The sequence below is a fragment of the Sebastes umbrosus genome, chromosome 16 (genome assembly GCF_015220745.1).
Source record: "Sebastes umbrosus isolate fSebUmb1 chromosome 16, fSebUmb1.pri, whole genome shotgun sequence".
Lineage (NCBI taxonomy): Eukaryota > Metazoa > Chordata > Actinopteri > Perciformes > Sebastidae > Sebastes > Sebastes umbrosus.
The window spans coordinates 361,660-383,809 of record NC_051284.1 but is presented as its reverse complement, the minus strand read 5'-3'; the positions used below and the strand labels follow the sequence as shown (position 1 = coordinate 383,809).

At 42.4% G+C, this 22,150-nt stretch overlaps 1 protein-coding gene across 1 annotated transcript in view; it reads right to left on the bottom strand.

The window, feature by feature from the left end:
* syne3 (spectrin repeat containing, nuclear envelope family member 3) overlaps window positions 1-22,150 on the bottom strand; it is a 70,986-nt gene that overhangs the window by 42,298 nt on the left and 6,538 nt on the right. The window contains 4 exon segments of the mRNA XM_037796506.1: window positions 7,473-7,832; window positions 8,614-8,769; window positions 13,099-13,408; window positions 15,875-16,047. Of these exon segments, the coding sequence (XP_037652434.1) occupies window positions 7,473-7,832; window positions 8,614-8,769; window positions 13,099-13,408; window positions 15,875-16,047 (999 nt within the window).

Genomic DNA, 22,150 nt, shown 5'->3' with positions numbered 1-22,150 from the left:
AGGCCATCTCAATGCAGGGAGATATCGGGATGAGATTCTGCAGCCAGTGGGGATCCCATATCTCCACAATCTTGCACCTAACTTCATCCTCCAAGAAACAACGCTCAACCCCACAAAGCCAGGGTTATCACAGACTACCTCCACAATGTGGGAGTAGAGAGAATGGAACGGCCTGCCAAGAGTCCACACCTCAACCCAATTCAACACTTGTGGGATCAGCTTGGGCGTGCTGTACGTGTTAGAGTGACCAACACAACCACGCTGGCTGACCTGCAACGAATCCTGGTTGAGGAATGGAACGCCATCCCACAGCAACGTGTGACCAGGTTGGTGACCAGCATGAGGAGGAGGTGCCAGGCTGTTGTGGCTGCGTATGGATCTTCCACCGCTACGGAGGCTCCTGACGGTGTATTAAATGAATAAAGTGTAAAATTGCCAATATGTCTTGTTTGTTCTTTGTTACTGATAGAGAGTTCAATCATCCAATCCACCAAACAACTCAAAACAAGAGTCAACACCAACAGGAGAATACACTGTTTACCATTGGCAGAGCATTTTGGAACATTTTTCTTGGGCGCTACCCACATAATCAGCTGAGCTGCTCATCCCACAAATGCATGATCCTTACATGTTGGACATCATTGTGAAGGTAAATAAACAGACTTTCCAACCATGTAAAATACAATGACCATTAGCATTGTAACAACAGAGAAATAATCCACCAAACACAAGTTTCCAAACTTTGTTTTTTCCAGTTTATATATATATATAAAAAAGGGGAAATCATACAAGTAAAAGTAAAAGCAAAATGATAATCTAAGGCATAAAATAATGCAGTTAAAATATAGGGCTTAAATATAAACATAAGTAAATTTAAAATAGTAATGGAATTGTAAATTTGTAATTTTGTTGAAGACAATATTTCAGATGGGAAAATCTATTATTATTTATCATTATTCTGAAACCCCAATAGTCTTCCTGTAACAAACAGAAGCTCATGAGTAATTATTATTCACAATGACATCACTGGACCTTCCCAGTTGCAATATTTAGGGCCCGAGCACGAAAGTGCCAGGACCCAACGGCGTCCTGGCACGAATTTTCGTGCGAGGAAACCTATTGTTTTTCTAAGTATTATTATTATTATTTTTCTGCTGCGAGATCGCGTTTTTGAGGCCTTTCCCATCCCCAAAAACTCACCAAAATTGGAACGTGCGTCGGGAGTGGCGAAAATTGCAATGTTCTGTAGTGTTTGGGAACGGGCGTCGCCAGTGGGCTCCATAGCGCCCCCTAACGCGTTGAAATCTTAACTCGGTCAAAGTTGATCAGATATTTATGAAATTTGGTATGCATATCCCAATAATTATTGGAAACATATTCCTAATTGGGTTTCATTAGCTCCGCCCACCCGGAAGTCGGCCATATTGAATTATGTGTATTTTATGTATTATATTCATACTTTTATCAAATCCTCCTAGAGACTTCATCGGATTCGCGTGAAATTTGGGTGGAATAACCCTCAAACTACTGTGATGGCACCTTGTGAAGGAATTTTTGATCGCTCGAATGGTGATGTCATAGGTCATGTGCGAAGACGCCAATTTATCACGTTTTAGGTATGGAACTGTGCGATACACCTCCTAGAGGATTCAAGCGATCCATCTCAAAGTTGGGCAGCAGATTCTCAACACCTTCATGATGCTAAATTGAAAGGCTTTTGTGTTTATGCAAAACGGCGTTGTTGTGGCGGCGCGGCGAATTCTGATGTTTCGCCATGACACAGGAAGCTGTTGTAGCTTGACTTTACATAGTCCAATCTGCCCCAAATTTCACAAGCTGGATAATAGTCCAGGCCTTAAGACATATATGTGGTATTATGAGTGAAAGTCATAGCGCCCCCTACAGGAATCAAGAAATTGTTGTAAATTGACTATACATTGTCCAATCTTCCCCAAATTTGGTATGCATATCCCACTCATTATTTGAAACATATTCCTGAATGGGTTTCATTAGCTCCGCCCACCCGGAAGTCGGCCATATTGGATTTTGTGCTTTTCATGTAATTTATGTATTTCATGCATACTTTTACAAACTACTCCTAGAGACTTCATCGGATTCGCGTGAAATTTGGGTGGTATAACCCTCAAACTACTGTGATGATAAATGGTGAAGGAATGTTTGATCGCTCGAATGGTGATGTCGTACGTGATTTTTGATTGTTCGCCATGACACAAGAGACTGTTTTAACTTGACTTTACATAGTCCGATCTGCCCCAAATTTCACAAGCTGGATAATAGTCCTGGCCTGAAGACATATATGTGCCATTTTGAGTGAAAGTCATAGCGCCCCCTACAGGAAACAGGAAATTGTTGTAAATTGACTATACATTGTCCCATCTTCCCCAAATTTGACATGTTTTATAAGGGTGCCGGCCTGAAGACATATACGTGGTATTATGCATGATAGTCATAGCGCCCCCTACAGGAAACAGGAAGTTGTTGTAAATTGACTATACATTGTCCAATATCCCCAAAGTTGACATGATTTATAAGAGTCCCGGCCTGCGTGCAGTTTCCGACTTTCACGGGAATGGACGACAGCGGATACCCCGACGTGCACGTTCCCCAGACGTGCCCGCGGGGGCGAGGGCCCGTTCATCGCTGCTTGCAGCTTTAATTATTTGCTACTATGGTGAAGGCATGACTGACCTTACTCTGATTGGCTTACCCCAATATTCAATAGAAAATGATGGCAATGTGTGTAACAACCAATGTGACGACCAACTTGGTCACATTGTGAACATTTTCCCAATTGAACGTTTAAAAGTGTACTTTGAGACTTTGTTACTATATCACCACGTTCTGTGAGCTATCTGGAGCCTCTTTTCAGCTTTAAGCAGCTCCTCCATTGTTGTTGTACTTTGCAACAGACCTTGGATGAATACTTTGACGAGACATAGCAAGAACAGCACAGGTGCAACTAATAAAAGCAACAATGGCTCTGTATCATTTAGATGTGCATGCACAATGCCAAAGCCCTGGAAGTGGCCCATGTAAACAGACTGCAGCCATTACTAATGTCACTCACGAAGGACTAAATGACACAGATGTAGATAATTAACAATGAGTAAGTTTGCTTCAGGTGTGTCAAGAAGAAAGCACCAAAAGTGTAATTACTGGCTGGCTGCTAATTGGCACCACCAAATGAAACGCAGCCATAATGACTTTTATCAGCCTCAGCTGCCATTACCCTGCTATGACACATCTGTGACAAGAGTCCATTGAAATGCACAGCTGCAATAATGTGAAAACACCCACACCAAACTTCAAACTATTGAAACAGCTAGATATATACACTTTATTTTACATTACATTACTATTTTACATGACCTTCTAACTAACTCAGTATGTTGGTAATTATTACCAATGGGAATAAATGCACTGCAACTGTTTTCAGAGAAATACGAGAAATAGTTCACATACACATTTACCATAAAACTGCAATTAATAGCCCAGGCTTTGCTTCAATCACTGAACTCAACCAGCCTATATTTGGTACAGGCATCTATATGGGACAGACCTTTAATTCCTTTCACACAAAACTCACACTCAGCAAAGATGAAAATTACTTGTTGAAAATTAGGCTATCAAATAATTATGAATCATTCATTTGCTCTAGCTCAGAGCACCGGCATACCGGCATAACACCTCTCTTTATCCTGTTAAACCCACCTGCCCGTCAGCGACGAGCCTATGTAGCATACCGAAAAAGGACAAGGGGAGAAAACTAAACAGAGAAAGGGGACGCTTTTATTTTGTAGCTAGCAAGGTAACGAAAACAAGCGTACCTGAAAACACGGGGCAGGGAGAAGAGAAAATATTGTTTATGTCAGTTAAAGTGCGGTTGGCACACAGTGAGCAGCAATGGACTTCACATGACAATAGTCTAAACTTGGATTCATTTTTATGAAAAAAATGTTTTGATTCATTCGATTGGTGAACCCTTACGGACTAAAGGAATATAAATAATCACGGAATGGACACCAGAGCTGGGCGACATGAAGAAAATCAAATATCACAATATTTTTGATATTGTAAGGTTGACTATTGGTGCTTTCACAAAACATTTAGACAATGAGATTTTGATAAATAGTCATCAGTAATGTGGATATAATGACTACATGTAAGTCAGTAAAGGCAAATAATAGAACAGACAGTTCAGAAAATCACATCACTTTACTGTAATGCAGTCTTTAAAATCAGGAAAACACTTATGCCATATTACGATATCCAATATCTAAGATGATATCTAGTCTCATATCATAATATCGATATCATATTTCTATATTTCCCAGCCCTAATGGATACATTCAGACTTTATGACAGTTTCAGAAGTAGAGTGTCACTACTTTTTTTTTCGTCTCTCTTGTTTACCATGCCGGTAAACCTGAATGAATTATATGTTGGTGCTCATGGTTTCTGTAAAAATGAACTGAACGACTGAATTGTGGAGAATATAACCGATGTGCAACATGTTCCATATTGACAAAAGTTGCCCAGCGTCTAGATGAGACTTGTATTTGTGAGAACGCGTAGCCACACCCTGCAGGTGAAAAGGACTCGGTGTCTTATTGGGGCTTGACTTAAATTGTTAAAAGTTTTTGGGTATAGACATATTGATGTGTATATGTGTATATTAAAAACTGAAAAAAACAAAACTGAAATATCACATTGGCATAATTCAAACCGTTAACTCAGTACTTATTTGAAGCTTTTTTGGCAGTGGTTACAGCCTCAGGTCTTCTTAGGTATGAGGGACAAGGTTTGCACACCTGGGCTATTTTTCTCTGCAGATCCTCTTGAGCTCTGTCAGGTTGGATGGGACCGACAGCCATTGTTTGATATACTGTATGGTATAACTCATTTAAGGCTGCACTGCAGTAGGCAGTATATTTATTTATCATTGGGCAAAAACTCCATAATAACCTTTCAGCATTTTGTAATTCAAGTGTTCTGAGAGAAAACTAGACTTCTGCTCCTCCTCATGGCTCTGCTTTCAGGCTTTAGAACATCTAGCCCGTGACTGATGGGAGACTTTGACCAATCACAGGTCATTATAGAGAGAGAGAGCGTTCCTATTGGCTGTTAATTCAACGGAGGCAGCTGTCAATCACTCACAAACTCCGACCAAATGGTCAAACTAGGCAGCGCTGATCAAATATGAATCAATATTCTGTTACTTTAATGCCCATCTCCTCAGATGTTATCAGAATCATCTTGTAGTGAGTGAGATCTCAACATGGCTGCCGAGTCACAATCTTTCTCATTGTACAGCTAAACAGTACACTACAAGATGATTCTGAGAACATGAGGAGAGAAATAGTCATTACAGTAACAGATATTGATTTATGTTTGATCAGCGCTGCCTAGTTTGACCGTTTGATCGGAGACGGCAAACTCCAGCTCCGCTCTGATAGGTTGTTTTCCTCCAGTCTGTGAGATCTTGTAGATGCCATTAGGAGCACCGGAGGACATGGAGGAACACAATTTTTTCAGATTACCTGTCTCATGTATTACTGTCAGGATATAGTGACTGTTTGATAAAAATAACTTTGTTTTTTTTTTATCATATTTGCTCCAACCTGCCTACTTCAGCTTTTAAGTATATATCCAGCATTCAACAGAGATGTGACATTTTTTTTTTTTATTGAGGCTAAAATGTTCCAATGTCTTATTTCTAGCAACTGCTCTCATGAATTATTAAACACACTTATTCAATAAGAGCACACAGCTGTATTTTCTTTAAGGTTAGAGCCATTACTGGAGCGTGTTCTGTAATTGTTTGACATTTATTTCCATTACCACTCAATGCAAATTCTCAGGAGTGAAATATTTCAGCTACAATGGCATATTTGCAATTTAGATAAACTGGAGTTGTTTACAATCCATTTCACGTCTTCAGCTAAAAGTAAGAACAGGCTGTGTCACAGTGAGGTGACAGCCTGTCTAGATTGCAGCAGAAGATAGACAGACGAGTCCACCGGATCATTTAGCATTCCAGTCACACCCGACAGAAGCAGCTCCGCAGGTACACAACTCTACCTCTGGAAGATTCTCTGTGAACTGTCAACTCATTGTCTCCTGCTGATTCTGCCTGTTATCTGTCACATGCTGCAAACAGCATGTTATATACATATATAACAACATATGAAAGCTGAAAGCTAAATTCTATAGAGGCAAAGCTTGTCACGTTCATTCCCACTGTCCTACTACACAATGCTGCTTATCAATCCACAGCCAGCGGTGACTCGTCAGACAAAGAGATGGATGGACCTGGCACATGTCCCAGATAGAAATAATAATGTGATTGTGACTCTACCACACCTCTCTGAGGCATTCATTCAGTGGATCCACTAAAGTGATAAAGCAGCTTCCCTGACAGGGCAGCAAGATTCTGTTTCCACAGTGTGTCAGGCATGTGAGATAGGCTGTAAAATATAGTGTGATGGAGAAAAAGAATCCAGTCAAGAGCCATCATGTCAGGGCACATAGATTGTATCACCTCTAAGAGGGACCGGCGGAGGAATGATGTTTATGTAAAGAGGAAAGGCATCGAGGGAAGGCATCAAAATACAAAATGAATGTGAGCAACCGCGGAGAAGAATGGATAAAAGCAAGAAATAGAGAAGGGATGGGGGAGGACAGACGGGGTGCAAATAGATTTGGTATGCTGGAGTGGAGACTCACATATTCAAACCTACAGCTGGGTATCAAACCTCAATCATGTTTTTGCTACCACCAGAAATGTGTCCGTAGCACTGAGTATCAAAACTGTCAAGTAAATGTATTGTTGTATTTTCAGACCTGCAAACTTTAGAGCAGTGACAAAGGTGACAAGATACAAAACTAAAATCATGTGGGGGTGGGGGGCTCCGGGGGCATTCCCCCCTGGAAGAGATTGTTAGCGATATTAAAAGGGATTGTATGTTACTTTTTACACCTAAAAAACTTTTTTTCTTGCCAATGTGTGAACAGGTTGTAACCTAACCTAAAAAAACAGTTCTGGTTCCAAAAACCAAGATGGCGACAGCCAAAATGCTGAATTTGAGAATTCAAAACAGCAGTCCACAAAATAATGGGTGACATCACGGTGACTACGTCCACTTCTTCTATACAGTCTATGAGTTTAACAGAATTCACACACATTCTCAGTGTGAGTCTCTATCTTTTATACATTCATACAGTACATCCCCCTGAACTGTCACTGAGAATTTTGCCTTCTGTCTGCTGTATTTGTATTCTCAAATTTTACCTCACGCAGAACTTTATGAAAATTACACGCCAGAAATACATGACAGGTTCAAAGGAACTTCAGTTGAGTAGCCATCAATACATATTACACAATACGTTTCCTGCATCTAGGACACTTCCACTAAACTTTAGAATACTGCTGATATATTTAGAAAACCTACCGTGTATTTCCTCCACTGGCCCACCATCTGCTCCTCGGTCCGGTCAGTGCGGTCCCTCGCCTCGCGGCCCTCCCCCAGTTCCTGGTCCAGCTCCTGTAGCAGCACCCTGAGGTGGCCGATGTCCTCTCCCAGCCGCTGGCATCTGGCCATGTACTGACTGTGGGAGTCCAGGCTGGAGCGCAGGCCCTCCTCAGTCTCAAACAGGCCCTGCCTCAGCCTCTGCCAGCCCAGCCTCAGCTCCTCGGCCTCTTCCACCACCATCTCCGCACCAGAGGGAGAGGTGTTACCCCTCACCGCCTCCGCCACTCCCTCGATATGCTGCAGGGTCTTCTCCTCGCCGGCCACGCTATCGTCCAGAGCCTGACACGGAGGCAGAAGAAGAAACATTACAATGTGTTGGACTTGACTATGACTTGCCCCAAACTGCATGTGATTATCATAAAGTGGGCATGTCTGTAAAGGGGAGACTCGTGGGTACCCATAGAACCCATTTACATTCACACATCTTGAGGTCAGAGGTCAAGGGACCCCTTTGACAATGGCCATGCCAGTTTTTCCTCACCAAAATGTAGCGTAAGTTTGGAGCGTTATTTAACCTCCTTCACAACAAGCTAGTATGACATGGTTGGTACCGATGGATTCTTTAGGTTTTCTTGTTTCATCTGATGATGATGCAAGTTGCATTAATGCGTTAAAGAAATTAGTGGTCTTAAAACGAGTTTGCGTTAACACGTTGTTATCGCGTTAACTTTGACAGCCCTAAAAATCAAACTGAAATAAAGACAAAAATCAACTGAGCTTTAACGGTGCAGTTGCAGTAGGATTAAACAGAACTTGGATTTATATTTGGAGTACTGCAGTATTATATATGTTCTCCATTCCTTTGTCCCCCAACATGCTTTCACCATGCTACAGACCACACTTATTGTATCCATCCATTTATGCTCTTTTGATGTCTTGCTGCTCAGGCACGATTCACCATGAGGATAATTATATTCACTCTTCATTTGGTTGGTACTTTTAGATGTTACACAGCTGAGACTATTTATTCAAACTCCAGATAGAATATTCTCCCTTTGCCTGTTGAAAATAACAAAGACATCAAGCAGCAGCTTCCTAATTCAGCTTCAGTGAGTCTCACTTGTAAGGCTTTGAGCTTGTTCTCGGCTGTATCCTCCCTCTCCATCAGATCAGTCAGCTCCTTGGTTTTTGACAGCAGCCAGGACTGGAACCTCTGAACGCGGCCTTGGTACGTCTGGTGCTCCTCAGCGATCTTCTGAAGCAGTGACAGACGCTCCTAGCACAGCAGGAGAACACATTTTTAGCAGCGCACTGTTTAAAATGAACGAAGATCTTTCAGCATACATCACAGACTTGATATTTGGGTATCTGAGCGTGGAGCGTGAATGTGAATTTGTATACTCCTGTGAGACTGAGATCTGTTACTTCAATGACAAGACTCTTGAGACCACATTGAAGAACACAGAGACTACTAAAAAGAGCCAGTTCACAGGTAGGAGGTGCTTCCACAAAATAGTATCCTCGTCAAACACAGCATTATTTAAATCACAACTTTCCCATTTGGAGTCAAAAGTACAGATTTGCCAGCAGACTGGTGTGTTCGTGTGAATGCATGATGTAGGTAAAGATTGACTTGGTGGATGTGTGTGGTAAAAGAAAGAGCTGTCTGAAAAGGGAAGAGGAAGAGCCGTCTCACTGTGCGGCTCACGGAAGAGAAAAGCAGCAGTATGACTAATTCAACAGTATCTCTGCTCTAAATCAGTAAACACTAAACTGCTGTCTTCCTTGGCAGCTTTGATTATAGACATCAGCATGCTTTGTATGGCTGAGGGATTCAGTCAGAGAGAGAGAGTAAGGTACAGATGTAAACATGAGTTTAAGTTGGAAATGCATGTTGTTCATGTAAATTAAGGGATCACTGATTTGTGGGCACATACTGTATGCTCACTGTGATTCAAATATAATGCAAATCCCACTAACACTCTCACACATAGTGAGCCTCCCCCACACCATCATCTCCTCAGTGAAAAATAGGGATGGTAATTATTAACCGTTTAACTGTTTTTTAACCGATTATTGGGATTATTATCGGTTAGAAGAAATATTCAAAATTAAATGAAAAGCTGAGCAAAACTCAGAAGAGCGGCTTGTCACTTAAAGGAGAATAGCTGGTCCACTTTAACAGCCCACCTTAAGTGAGTCTGAGCCGCTGTTGCAGATTACAGGAAGTTGGCTTGGAGGAGTTGTGGCATTTATTCACCAACAAATAAACTGTACACACTGATACTGCTATGTTCACAGCTACAATACTACTGAAAACTTCGTACTCACCGTCGTCACACACGGTTTGTCGAACACTCGCTAACGTTACAGAGTAGCCAGTCAGCTCGCAGCTCAACTCATTTATACGGTGGAGACTTACGGGGAGAATACACACAGTGTCGTGGCTGCTACAGTAACTCTCCTAGTCTGGTGAAGTGGAGACTCAGTTGTCTGTTGTGCTCATACACTGCTGTTGCTGGTGATAATTGATGGATTTAACCTGTTTGTGCATCAGCTTTTAGTTGCAGCTGGGCGGATTGTTAGTCACTAAAAATAGCACCGCTGCATGCTTGTCAGTTGATGGTTAATAATCGGTTAATGAGGGTCGGTTATCAGTTAGGAAAAAAATCTAAATTAGAATCCCTAGTGAAAACATTTCAACCTTTTAACCTCACAGCCACAATTCCTGTTTCCTTGATCCTTCACAAAACTACTAGTAAACTTAGTCAACAATATGTACTCTATATGTGTGTATGTGTGTGTGTGTGTTTGTGTGTGTGTATGTGTGTGTGGTGTTGGTTGGGAAGCATGAGCGCATCATAAACAACTTTTCAAGCCACTGGCATTGCAACTGGAAGGGTTTCTCAAGCTCTCTACTTCCTGTTAACAAAGAAGCTGTTCCTTATTCAGACAAAGGAACTCTCTTCTGTTTTATTAACAAGCTTTTTTCACTGCATGGTTCATTTTCTATTCTTTCTTCTTTAGTTTATTAATTTACTTGCTTTGTCTCTCTCTTCATGTGCTGAAACTGTTAAAGTATTTTTCTACACACGTTCAACCAGCTGACCTGTGTGCATTTTCACATAAACCTCAAGCAAATGTACTATACATCCTTTGCATTAGCATAACCAGAGCTGTCACAGGCAGACTGGGTGCAAGGCTCTGTCCATACTTGTGCAAAAGTGCAAGACCCTGATCACTGACATGAGACATAGAGATGTGTGCCTCGAGGCCATGGCCTATGCAAATCTTACTAAAAATTGCTCTATGTGCAGCATTATACTATTTTTATATTGTTAGAGCAGAGTTATGCACGCCTACTTCAGCATTATGTTCGTCCTCTTGGCTTATAAGTTGCTGCTGTAAAAAACGGAAAACAAAAACATTTAAATGTTTTATGACAGTCTGCTGTAGGGGTGACCCTGAATAGTCAACTATTCAACGATTCGATCCAAGGAGCCCGATTCGACTGCCAATCTCACAGTCCAGTTGTTGCAGTGATGGGAAAAATGTGGTTATGAAACAAAGGATCATTCCATTGGGGTTATATGGGGGAGATAAATGTCTGATTGTACATAGATTTGCTCGGTTTCTCCCAATAAATCATGATATATACTGTAGCCTGTTCTGGGGTACATATCAGCCAATTGTAGTAAAAAATAGAATTAATAATACTGTTAATACAAATAACTCATATGCTTTCAATAAATCTCCTTAGTGTGCATGAATAAATCACCACATGGACTAAGTTGCACTATGCAAATTAACAGGACCATCAGAGCCGGATCTTGGCGACAGCCTCAGAAAGACTAAATAACACCTTATAATAATAAGGTTTTGTGTTGTTATTTGATTTTCAATAATAAATATATACGTACATTTGCATAAAGCAGAATATTTGCCCACTCCCATGTTGATAAGAGTATTAAATACTTGACAAATCTCCCTTTAAGGTACATTTTGAACAAATAAAAATGTGTGATTAATCGCGATTAACTATTTTAATCGATTCACAGCCCCAATTTCAGCCAATCATGTTGATGTTTTTCTATAGATGCATAAATCTTAAATCAGAGGGGGATCAATGAGCAAAAAAAAAACAAAAAAAACTGATTCAACGATCAGTTAACGATACACAAGACTTGACAAATCAGATTCGACTTTGTAAATTCTTTGTGGGGGATACCCCATGGCTGTATTCAAAACCGCATACTATACTGGTAGTACGTACTGATTTGGCCAAAATGTAGTACGTAGTATGCAGTATGCGAACAAAAGCAAAATCTCCAGTATGCCAAAAATACCCGAATGACGTACTGATTTGGAAAAATTCTCCAGTATGCATCGGACCAGTCTATCTCGCCCACAATGCAAAGCACTGGAACAGTACAGGCTACCGGTACAAAAACAGCAGCCAAAAGCTGCTTGTTTTTTACGTTTTTTGTAGCCATTTCAACACTAAATTCACTTCTGAAAGTTTTTGAGGCGAGAAATCAACTGTGTAGATTATTAATATCGGCAGTTTTACGAAGTTAGATGGTGAATCGAACATTTGTTCCACCGTTGTCGGAGTTTAGAAGCTCCACAAAACACCATGACAGCCAGCGAGTGCCTGCCCGGGTCGCTGCCAGCAAGCCGGGTAGTCACGCTCAGAGACCGCTATGAGCTGCTGGAGCTCACTCCGGTCTCATAGGCAAGAGGCTTTTATTTCCTTGTTGACGGATAGTTTGTTTAAACATCACAACACAGATGTCCATTATAAATTAACAGGAGCCTGTGTTTATTTGCCTTTTTTCGAGTGAAAAAGCTCCACAATCGCCCGCGGGCGTAGCTCGCTGGAGAGCCGGCCAGTGACGCTCACAGAGCGGCTGCAGAGCAGCAGAGTCGCGAGGGAAAGAGCAGCTTCTGACGGGGCAGAGAGATTCCTGATGAGACAACATGACACTTTTTTAGCATTTCTCTAATATCTGGAGGGAGATCAGTCCACTTTTTTTTTTGCTGTAACTGAAAAAGCAGTTTGAGTAAAGTAAACGTTGTGGATGAATATTTTATATTTCCCGTCTCTCCTCGTTGATGATCCTGTTTGTCGGACTTCATTATGAGCTGTTAGAATAAATAGTTTAAACCTGCAGTATCTTATAAAGTAAACAAGCACAACATAAACAACAAAATCAAAGTTGTATTTTTTGATAATATTGTAATAGTGGTACAAGTTTGTTTTTTTTGTCCTGCTTTAAGAGCTGGTTTAAAGGCTTAAGCCTCGTCTAGCATACTGCTAAATACATCACTTTAACTGTCACATACTGCATACTACTCAGCAGTATGCGGTTTCGAATACAGCCCATTTCTGCTGCCGCACTGACATTTTTATGTATGGCAGTACTGTAAGAGATGGACTCACTGTGTATGGAAGTCACGTTTCTTGTTTTATTAGCAGCAATACTACTGCAGTCGCATCTGTCACACACCTATTGCAATGGCTCTAAGCATATGCACACCTTGTATGTAAGTATGCAACAGGCTGCACTGCAGTAGAGTCTGACCACATGAGTAAGCAGCTTACCTCTGCTCTATCTCTGACATCGTTGTAGGCCTCCTGCAGCCTCTCCTGGGCCTGGGGCTCCACGCTGGGGTCCTGGGTTCTGTTGTGCAGCGCGGCGGCCTCGTCCAGCAGCCTCTCCAACAGCGCCGCCTGGCCGTGGATGTCGCTCACCACCACCCTCTGCTGGTCCACCTGCCAGAGCTTCTCTTTCACCCCCAGCTGCAGCTCCACCGCGACATCCAGACTGCGCTGCCGACTCGTCAACCACAGCTCAAACTCCTCGTAGGCCTTCAGGTACTCGCCCCAGTGGAGCCACACCCACTCTATGCGACTGGGTGGGAGGTGAAACACATGGAGAGGAGTTAGGCTGAGCAGTTTGGGTCTGGTTTACTACAGACTACATACGCATATATTTCAACTAGGGCTGTCAAAGTTAACACCATAATAACGAGTTACCGCAAATTTGTTTTAACGCCACTAATTTCTTTAAAGCATTAACGCAACTTGCGATTTTTAGGTTGTAGAGGGCTCAGTTTTAAAACTAGAGTGAAAATACTGGTATCATATGAATGAATGAAACTAGAAAACCAAAGGAATCCATCGATACCAACCATGTCATACTCGCTTGTCGCGAAGGAGGATATATATAACGCTCCAAACTTGCGCTAAATTTTGATGAGGAAAAACTGGCATGTCCATTTTCAAAGTGTTCCGTTGACCTCTGACCTCCAGATCAGTGAATGTAAATGGGTTCTATGGGTACCCACGAGTCTCCCCTTTACAGACATGCCCACTTTATGATAATCACATGCAGTTTGGGGAAAGTCATAGTCAAGTCAGCACACTGACACACTGACAGCTGTTGTTGCCTGTTGGGCTGCAGTTTGACATGTTATGACATAGAGAACTGTCTTGTCTTAAAGACAATTTAACATCTTATAAAAACTGGATTCTATTTCCCTTCCAACTTATTTATCTATCTAAATAAACAGCAAACTATTTTCTGAACAAAGCAATTAAAATACGACTACAAGCCCGCAGCTATTTGGCATGTAGCATCAGATATGGCGCAAACCAGATGTGTGATAACTGCCTGATAACATACTACTCCAATTTAACTAGCTCTCAGGCTGATGTTATCAAAACTAAATATTTACGACTATAATTGACTCACTAATAAAATGATACGTTCTTAAAGTGGAGGAGTCACGCATTTCAACTCCTTCTAATCCTTCCGGATGTGACACATTTGGCTGACAGAATAAGTAAACTAATCAATTAATTGGTTTAAGTCATTTATCAAGAAAAATTGCCAAATATTCTCTGGTGCCAGCTTCCCCAGTGTGAGGACTTATTGCCTTCCTCTGTTTTATATCACTGTAAACTCAATATCTTTGGGTTTTGGACTGTTGGTTGGAAAAAAACACACGCCGAATTCACACCAGAGCAGTAGCGAAGTGCGGCCTGCGGTGTACTCCCACGCAATGTCTATGGAAAGCTGCAGCGGCTACTCCCGAGCTCAGCGAGCTGCAGCTGTTTGATTCTGCTGCGAAGTGCTGCCAAACAAAAGTTGGGAAAAATTTAACTTTTAGCGGCGAAGTGCAGCCAGAGAGGACCCATAGCCAATCAGTAAACAGATCATGTGACTCTTGTTACATGTTGACCTATGTTACAGAGATTTTATTCCCGCCTTATTTCACTATCATTCAACATTTTGTAGCCTAGAGCATATGTAGCATTATAATAACAGTATGTCAGCGTCACCATGATAGCTAGTAAATCTTGCATCATTCAACTATTTCTGTGGTTTACATTTGCACCATAAAGGTTATGCAGTACAATGGAAAGAAGCCCAAACAAACATAGATCTGTGTGAAATCAAGTCATTTGGAGCGGTTAAACCAGGGGTGTCAAACATACAACCCGAGGGCCAGAACCGGCCCACCAAAGGGTCCAATCCAGCCCAGTGGATGACTTTGCAAAGTGTATAAATTGGAGAGAAGTCATCCAATTTTTCAATAAAATGCACTGCTATTCCTGTTATAGATCCCACATAGAGGCTACGTGACACAACACTATGAAGTCTAGGCTAATGTTCATGCAAGAGCCGCCAGTGAAAAACCTGTGTTAAACCAACGCTGTTCATGTCCCGTGTGAAACCAAGTCAACGTTGATTTATTTTACAGTAGTTTGGTTACATAGCTTCCGTCCTTTACTAACACCAGTTACGTAATAAACTTAGTTATTTTATGTAACAAACGTACTTATTTTAACCCAACCCACAATCTTTTCCTAAACCTAAGCAAGTAGTTTTGTTGTGCAAGTAAACCTAAAAAAGAAGTAAACCTACACTGGAAATTTATTTTGAAAAGAGACTGTATGCATGTAATGAGCCCAAACTACGTTTCCTGTGAATACAGATGTTTATTTTGAAAAGACACTATGCATGTAATGGCCGTATATTGACACAACGTCCTAAACTGACGCTAGAGGAGTACCTACAGCGTCATAGTTGGAAACGTAGGGCCACCTACCAGGCGGCAGTGTTTGACGAGTTAGGAAAACGTGTTTGTTAACGCTCTATGTGAAGCTTTTTCTGCATATTTGATGGTTCAAGTGTGGATTCTGGAACAATTACCTGAAAACACACATCCGAAGCTACTCAAAACAGAGCATTAACGGCTTAATTGTGAATGTAGCCAAGGCTGTTCTCAGGGCAAACTAACCAGGAATATCAAATACCCTCTAATCACTACACACACTGTCCAGCTGCAGTCTGCAGTGAGTAGGGCAGCACCTGTGACAGTGGATGATATAGGTGCAGGTGTCCTCCCACAGGCTTTTCAGCTTTTTGAGCTTAGCGTGGGTGTGGTTCCTCAGCTCTTCATCTCCGCTCTGCAAAAGGTTCTCAGCCGCCACCAGCGCCATGTCCATCTTCACACGACCTTCATGCTCCGACTGATGGATCTTCTACACATTCAGAAGAGCACAGGGAACAGCATTATAGTCAATATAAAATTGAACATAGTGTAGTGAATAGTGGTGTGACGATTCACTCAGCTCACGATATGATACACAATATTGGGTTCACGATCTCGATACGATACGATATTAAAACAATAATTTTAACAAAACTTGAATGATGAAAATATATGACTGAAAAAGTACCTTTTTATTCAAAAGACAAAATGCAAAACAATGCTGTTTTTTGTCCTATAGTTCCATTTTTTATGATAACAGTCCTTCCTCCTGTCCTGTCTTCCATCATTCAGTATCAAATCAAATCAATTTATTTTTGTATAGCGTCAAATCACAACAGAAGTTATCTCAAGACGCTTTATACAGACGTAGGCAAAGTTGTTGGTACCCTTCCGTTAAAGAGAGAAAAACCCACAATGGTCACCGAAATAACTTGAAACTGACAAAAGTAATAATAAATAAAAATTTACTGAAAATTAACTAATGAAAATCAGACATTGTTTTTGAATTGTGGTTCAACAGAATCATTTTAAAAAACAAACTAATGAAACTGACCTGGACAAAAAATGATGGTACCCCTAGAAAAGATGTAAAATAATGTGACCATAGGGACATGTTAAACCAGGGGTCTCAAACTCGCGGCCCGCGGGCCAATTGCGGCCCGCAAGACGATATTTTGTGGCCCCCACCTTGATATGAAATTGTTTTTTTTGTTTTTTTTCAACATATTTTTATTATTTTCAGAACAGAAGGCTCACAACAATGTTATGTTCAACAGTTATTCTATACAGTCAGACCCCCCCCCACCCTCCCCCAAAACCAATAAATAAAAATAAATGAATTATAAAAATGGGTGAAAAGGGACATTTTACATAAAATCTCATAGAGTAAAGTATATTGTCCTCAGACTCTCATGAATGGTAAACGGTGATCATAGAAATATATTTTATGTTTTACATGGCACTAGGCATAATTTGCTTCCACCCTGAAGGGTATTGGCCTTTCAACAGAGTGTGTTTGAGCTCTAATGGTATATAGTCCAGGACAGGGTTCCAGATCTTAATAAATGAGCCCTCAACACCCCTAAGGACTGCACTCATCCTTTCATGTGGCAGTACGTTGAAGATCTCCCTGTACCAGAAAGTTACTGTGGGTGGGGTGTCTTTCACCCATTTTAGCAGGATGCATTTACGAGCAAGGAGCAGAAGTTTGTCCAGCAATTTGTACTGATTGCTCGAGAGAGAGATATGAAAGTTTAATGTTAGTGCGGCCCGCGAGTTTTATGTGAATGGCACTTTGCCGCGTTGTGTGTGGAAGGTCCCTTTGTTGCGCGAGCCCGAGCTGAACGAACCTACCAATCACAGTGGGGTATATGGCTCCCGGGGGCGGGCAATCGGCCGGGCTTGATGCAAGCAGAGAAACATTTCACAACAACTATGGCGGCGCCCTTGTAACATCGCATAAGCCTGATTAAAGCTTGATTTATACTTCTGCGTTGAATCGACGCCATAGCCTGACGTGCACCTCTCCAGAAATGTAACTACACGTCGCGGCGACGCAGACCGCAACAGCTGTGATTGGTCCAGTCTCTCAGCGATGCTGAGCGGCCAGGACCCCGGACAACCACAGAAAGTTCAACTTCTCTCTGCCTCGATCTTTTCAATGTTTGTTCACACAAATCGACTCAGATATATTTTCTCTTTTCGGCGTTCCAGTAATGTCAGTAAAAGTTCTGTGGTTCAACAGTTATTAGCTCCAACTCCGCTCAGTTTCTGTTTGTAGTACAAGAAGAAGAAGAAGAAGAAGGAAACTCATAGAGACGCCGCCGCCAACTAGCGGTTTGGTGGTGTAATTGCAGAGCAACACAAACACAGCAGGCACAACTTTATTGCGGAGTGACACCAAGTGGAATGAATATATATCTTGTCACACAGCCCCAATCATATCTTTTTCAAAGCCTGCAGTGAAGAGAAAGGTTGGTGACGAGCACAGACAATTTCAGGAAAAGTGGGAGACGCAATAGAGGCCATGTTCAGAAGAACTGTTCATGTTCTTCAATGTTCCATTCATGTTCAGGACAGTTCATGTTCAGAAGAACCGTTCATGTTCAGAAGAACCCATTCAAGTTAAAGAACTGTTAATAATGACGTTTGAGAAGATTGTTTTTTTTTAACAAAGCTTTTTTTGTGGAATATCTGATGCGGCCCAGCCTCACCCAGACTCTGCCTCCAGCGGCCCCCAGGTAAATTGAGTTTGAGACCACTGTGTTAAACTAAGGTGTGTCCTGTAAATAGCATCACAGGTATCTTCAAACTTGTAATCAGTCAGTCTGCCTATTTAAAAGGGTGAAAAGTAGTCACTGTGCTGTTTGGTATCATGGTGTGTACCACACTGAACATGGACCACAGAAAGCTAAGGAGAGAGTTGTCTCAGGAGATTATAAAGACAATTATAGACCTTCATGTTAAAGGTAAAGGCTATAAGACCATCTCCAAGCAGCTTGATGTTCCTGTGACTACAGCTGCACATATTATTCAGAAGTTTAAGGTCCATGGGACTGTAGCCTACCTCCCTGGACGTGGCCGCAAGAGGAAAATTGATGACATATTGAAGAGACGGATAATACGAATGGTAACCAAAGAGCCCAGAACAACTTCCAAAGAGATTAGAGGTGAACTCCAAGGTCAAGGTACATCAGTGTCAGATCGCACCATCCGTCACTGTTTGAGCCAAAGTGGACTTAATGGAAGACAACCGAGGAGGACACCAAATCATAAAAAAGCGAGACTGGAATTTTCCAAAATGCATATTGACAAGCCACAAAGCTTCTGGGAGAATGTCCTTTGAACAGATGAGACAAAACTGGAGCTTTTTGGCAAGTCACATCAGCTCTATGTTCACAGACGCAAAAATGAAGCATACAAAGAAAAGAACACTGTACCTACAGTGAAACATGGTGGAGGCTCGGTTATGTTCTGGGGATGCTTTGCTGCATCTGGCACAGGGTGTCTTGAATCTGTGCCGGGTACAATGAAATCTCAAGACTATCAAGGCATTCTGGAGCGAAATGTGCTGCCCAGTGTCAGAAAGCTTGGTCTCAGTTGCAGGTCATGGGTCCTCCAACAGGATAATGACCCAAAACACAGCTAAAAACACCCAAGAATGGCTAAGAACAAAACATTGGACTATTCTGAAGTGGCCTTCTATGAGCCCTGATCTAAATCCTATTGAACATCTGTGGAAGGAGCTGAAACATGCAGTCTGGAGAAGGCACCCTTCAAACCTGAGACAGCTGGAGCAGTTTGCTCACGAGGAGTGGGCCAACATACCTGTCGACAGGTGCAGAAGTCTCATTGAGAGTTACAGAAATCACTTGATTGCAGTGATTGCCTCAAAAGGTTGTGCAACAAAATATTAAGTTAAGGGTACCATCATTTTTGTCTAAGCCAGTTTCATTAGTTTGTTTTTTTAAATGATTCTGTTGAACCATAATTCAAAAACAATATCTGATTTTCATTAGTTAATTTTCAGTGAATTTTTATTTATTATTACTTTTGTCAGTTTCAAGTTATTTCAGTGACTATTGTTGGTTTTTCTTTCTTTAACGGAAGGGTACCAACGATTTTGCCTATGTCTGTATATAGAGCAGGTCTATGACCATACACCAGAGTTTAGAGACCCAACAGGATCCACCAAGCGCACTGAGGCCAGGAAAAACTCCCCGATTACTGGGAAGAAACCTGGAGCAGAACCGGGCGCAGGGCGGGCGGCCATCTGCCGAGACCGGCTGGGGGGATAGGGATAGGGATAGGGATAGAGAGAGAGAGAGAGAGAGAGAGAGAGAGAGAGAGAGAGAGAGAGAGAGAGAGAGAGAGAGAGAGAAGCAGCCACAATAGTAGCCTAGCAGCTGTAATAGATAACAAGTAGGACTGATAACACAAAACCAATAGTGGTGGATGGAACTATCAGAATTGATGTCATTGGGTCGTCCTCAGACGGGCTTTCAAGCGGAGCTTCCAGCTGTCTCAGTCCTCCATACATCTTGCTAGCTCGCCAGCACTGTCCAGCATCTGTCCTCAGTACGTCCATGTGTGTTGGTGTGGGACGTCCCTGCGATCGATGCCCGTGCGTTGGTTCCCGCAGCATTAGCATGCTTGCTGGGAGCTCTTGATGTCTTTGGCAGTGACTGAGAAGTATCAGTCCTTCCTCCTGTCCTCCATCAGTCAGTATCAATCCTTCCTCCTGTCCTCTGTCCCCCTGTCCTCTTTCTTCCATCAGTCAGTAACAGTCCTTCCTCCTGTCCTCTGTCTTTCATCAGTCAGTAAAAGTCCTTCCTCCTGTCCTCTGTCCTCCTGTACTGTGTCTTCCATCAGTCAGTAAAAGTCCTTCCTCCTGTCCTCTGTCCTCCTGTACTGTGTCTTCCATCAGTCAGTAACAGTCCTTCCTCCTGTCCTCTGTCTTCCATCAGTCAGTAACAGTCCTTCCTCCTGTCCTCTGTCTTTCATCAGTCAGTAAAAGTCCTTCCTCCTGTCCTCTGTCTTGCATCAGTCAGTAACAGTCCTTCCTCCTGTCCTCTGTCCTCCTGTACTGTCTTCCATCAGTCAGTAACAGTCCTTCCTCCTTTCCTCTGTCTTCCATCAGTCAGTAACAGTCCTTCCTCCTGTCCTCTGTCCTTCATCAGTCAGTAACAGTCATTCCTCCTGTCCTGTCTTCCATCAGTCAGTAACAGTCCTTCATCCTGTCCTCTGTCTTCCATCAGTCAGTAACAGTCCTTCCTCCTGTCCTCTGTCCCCCTGTCCTCTTTCTTCCATCAGTCAGTAACAGTCCTTCCTCCTGTCCTCTGTCTTTCATCAGTCAGTAAAAGTCCTTCCTCCTGTCCTCTGTCCTCCTGTACTGTGTCTTCCATCAGTCAGTAAAAGTCCTTCCTCCTGTCCTCTGTCCTCCTGTACTGTGTCTTCCATCAGTCAGTAACAGTCCTTCCTCCTGTCCTCTGTCTTCCATCAGTCAGTAACAGTCCTTCCTCCTGTCCTCTGTCTTTCATCAGTCAGTAAAAGTCCTTCCTCCTGTCCTCTGTCTTGCATCAGTCAGTAACAGTCCTTCCTCCTGTCCTCTGTCCTCCTGTACTGTCTTCCATCAGTCAGTAACAGTCCTTCCTCCTGTCCTCTGTCTTTCATCAGTCAGTAAAAGTCCTTCCTCCTGTCCTCTGTCTTGCATCAGTCAGTAACAGTCCTTCCTCCTGTCCTCTGTCCTCCTGTACTGTCTTCCATCAGTCAGTAACAGTCCTTCCTCCTTTCCTCTGTCTTCCATCAGTCAGTAACAGTCCTTCATCCTGTCCTCTGTCTTCCATCAGTCAGTAACAGTCCTTCCTCCTGTCCTCTGTCCCCCTGTCCTCTTTCTTCCATCAGTCAGTAACAGTCCTTCCTCCTGTCCTCTGTCTTTCATCAGTCAGTAAAAGTCCTTCCTCCTGTCCTCTGTCCTCCTGTACTGTGTCTTCCATCAGTCAGTAAAAGTCCTTCCTCCTGTCCTCTGTCCTCCTGTACTGTGTCTTCCATCAGTCAGTAACAGTCCTTCCTCCTGTCCTCTGTCTTCCATCAGTCAGTAACAGTCCTTCCTCCTGTCCTCTGTCTTTCATCAGTCAGTAAAAGTCCTTCCTCCTGTCCTCTGTCCTCCTGTACTGTGTCTTTCATCAGTCAGTAACAGTCCTTCCTCCTGTCCTCTGTCTTTCATCAGTCAGTAAAAGTCCTTCCTCCTGTCCTCTGTCTTGCATCAGTCAGTAACAGTCCTTCCTCCTGTCCTCTGTCCTCCTGTACTGTGTCTTCCATCAGTCAGTAACAGTCCTTCCTCCTTTCCTCTGTCTTCCATCAGTCAGTAACAGTCCTTCCTCCTGTCCTCTGTCTTTCATCAGTCAGTAACAGTCCTTCCTCCTGTCCTCTGTCCTCCTGTACTGTGTCTTCCATCAGTCAGTAACAGTCCTTCCTCCTTTCCTCTGTCTTCCATCAGTCAGTAACAGTCCTTCCTCCTGTCCTCTGTCTTTTATCAGTCAGTAACAGTTCTTCCTCCTGTCCTCCTGTACTGTGTCTTCCATCAGTCAGTA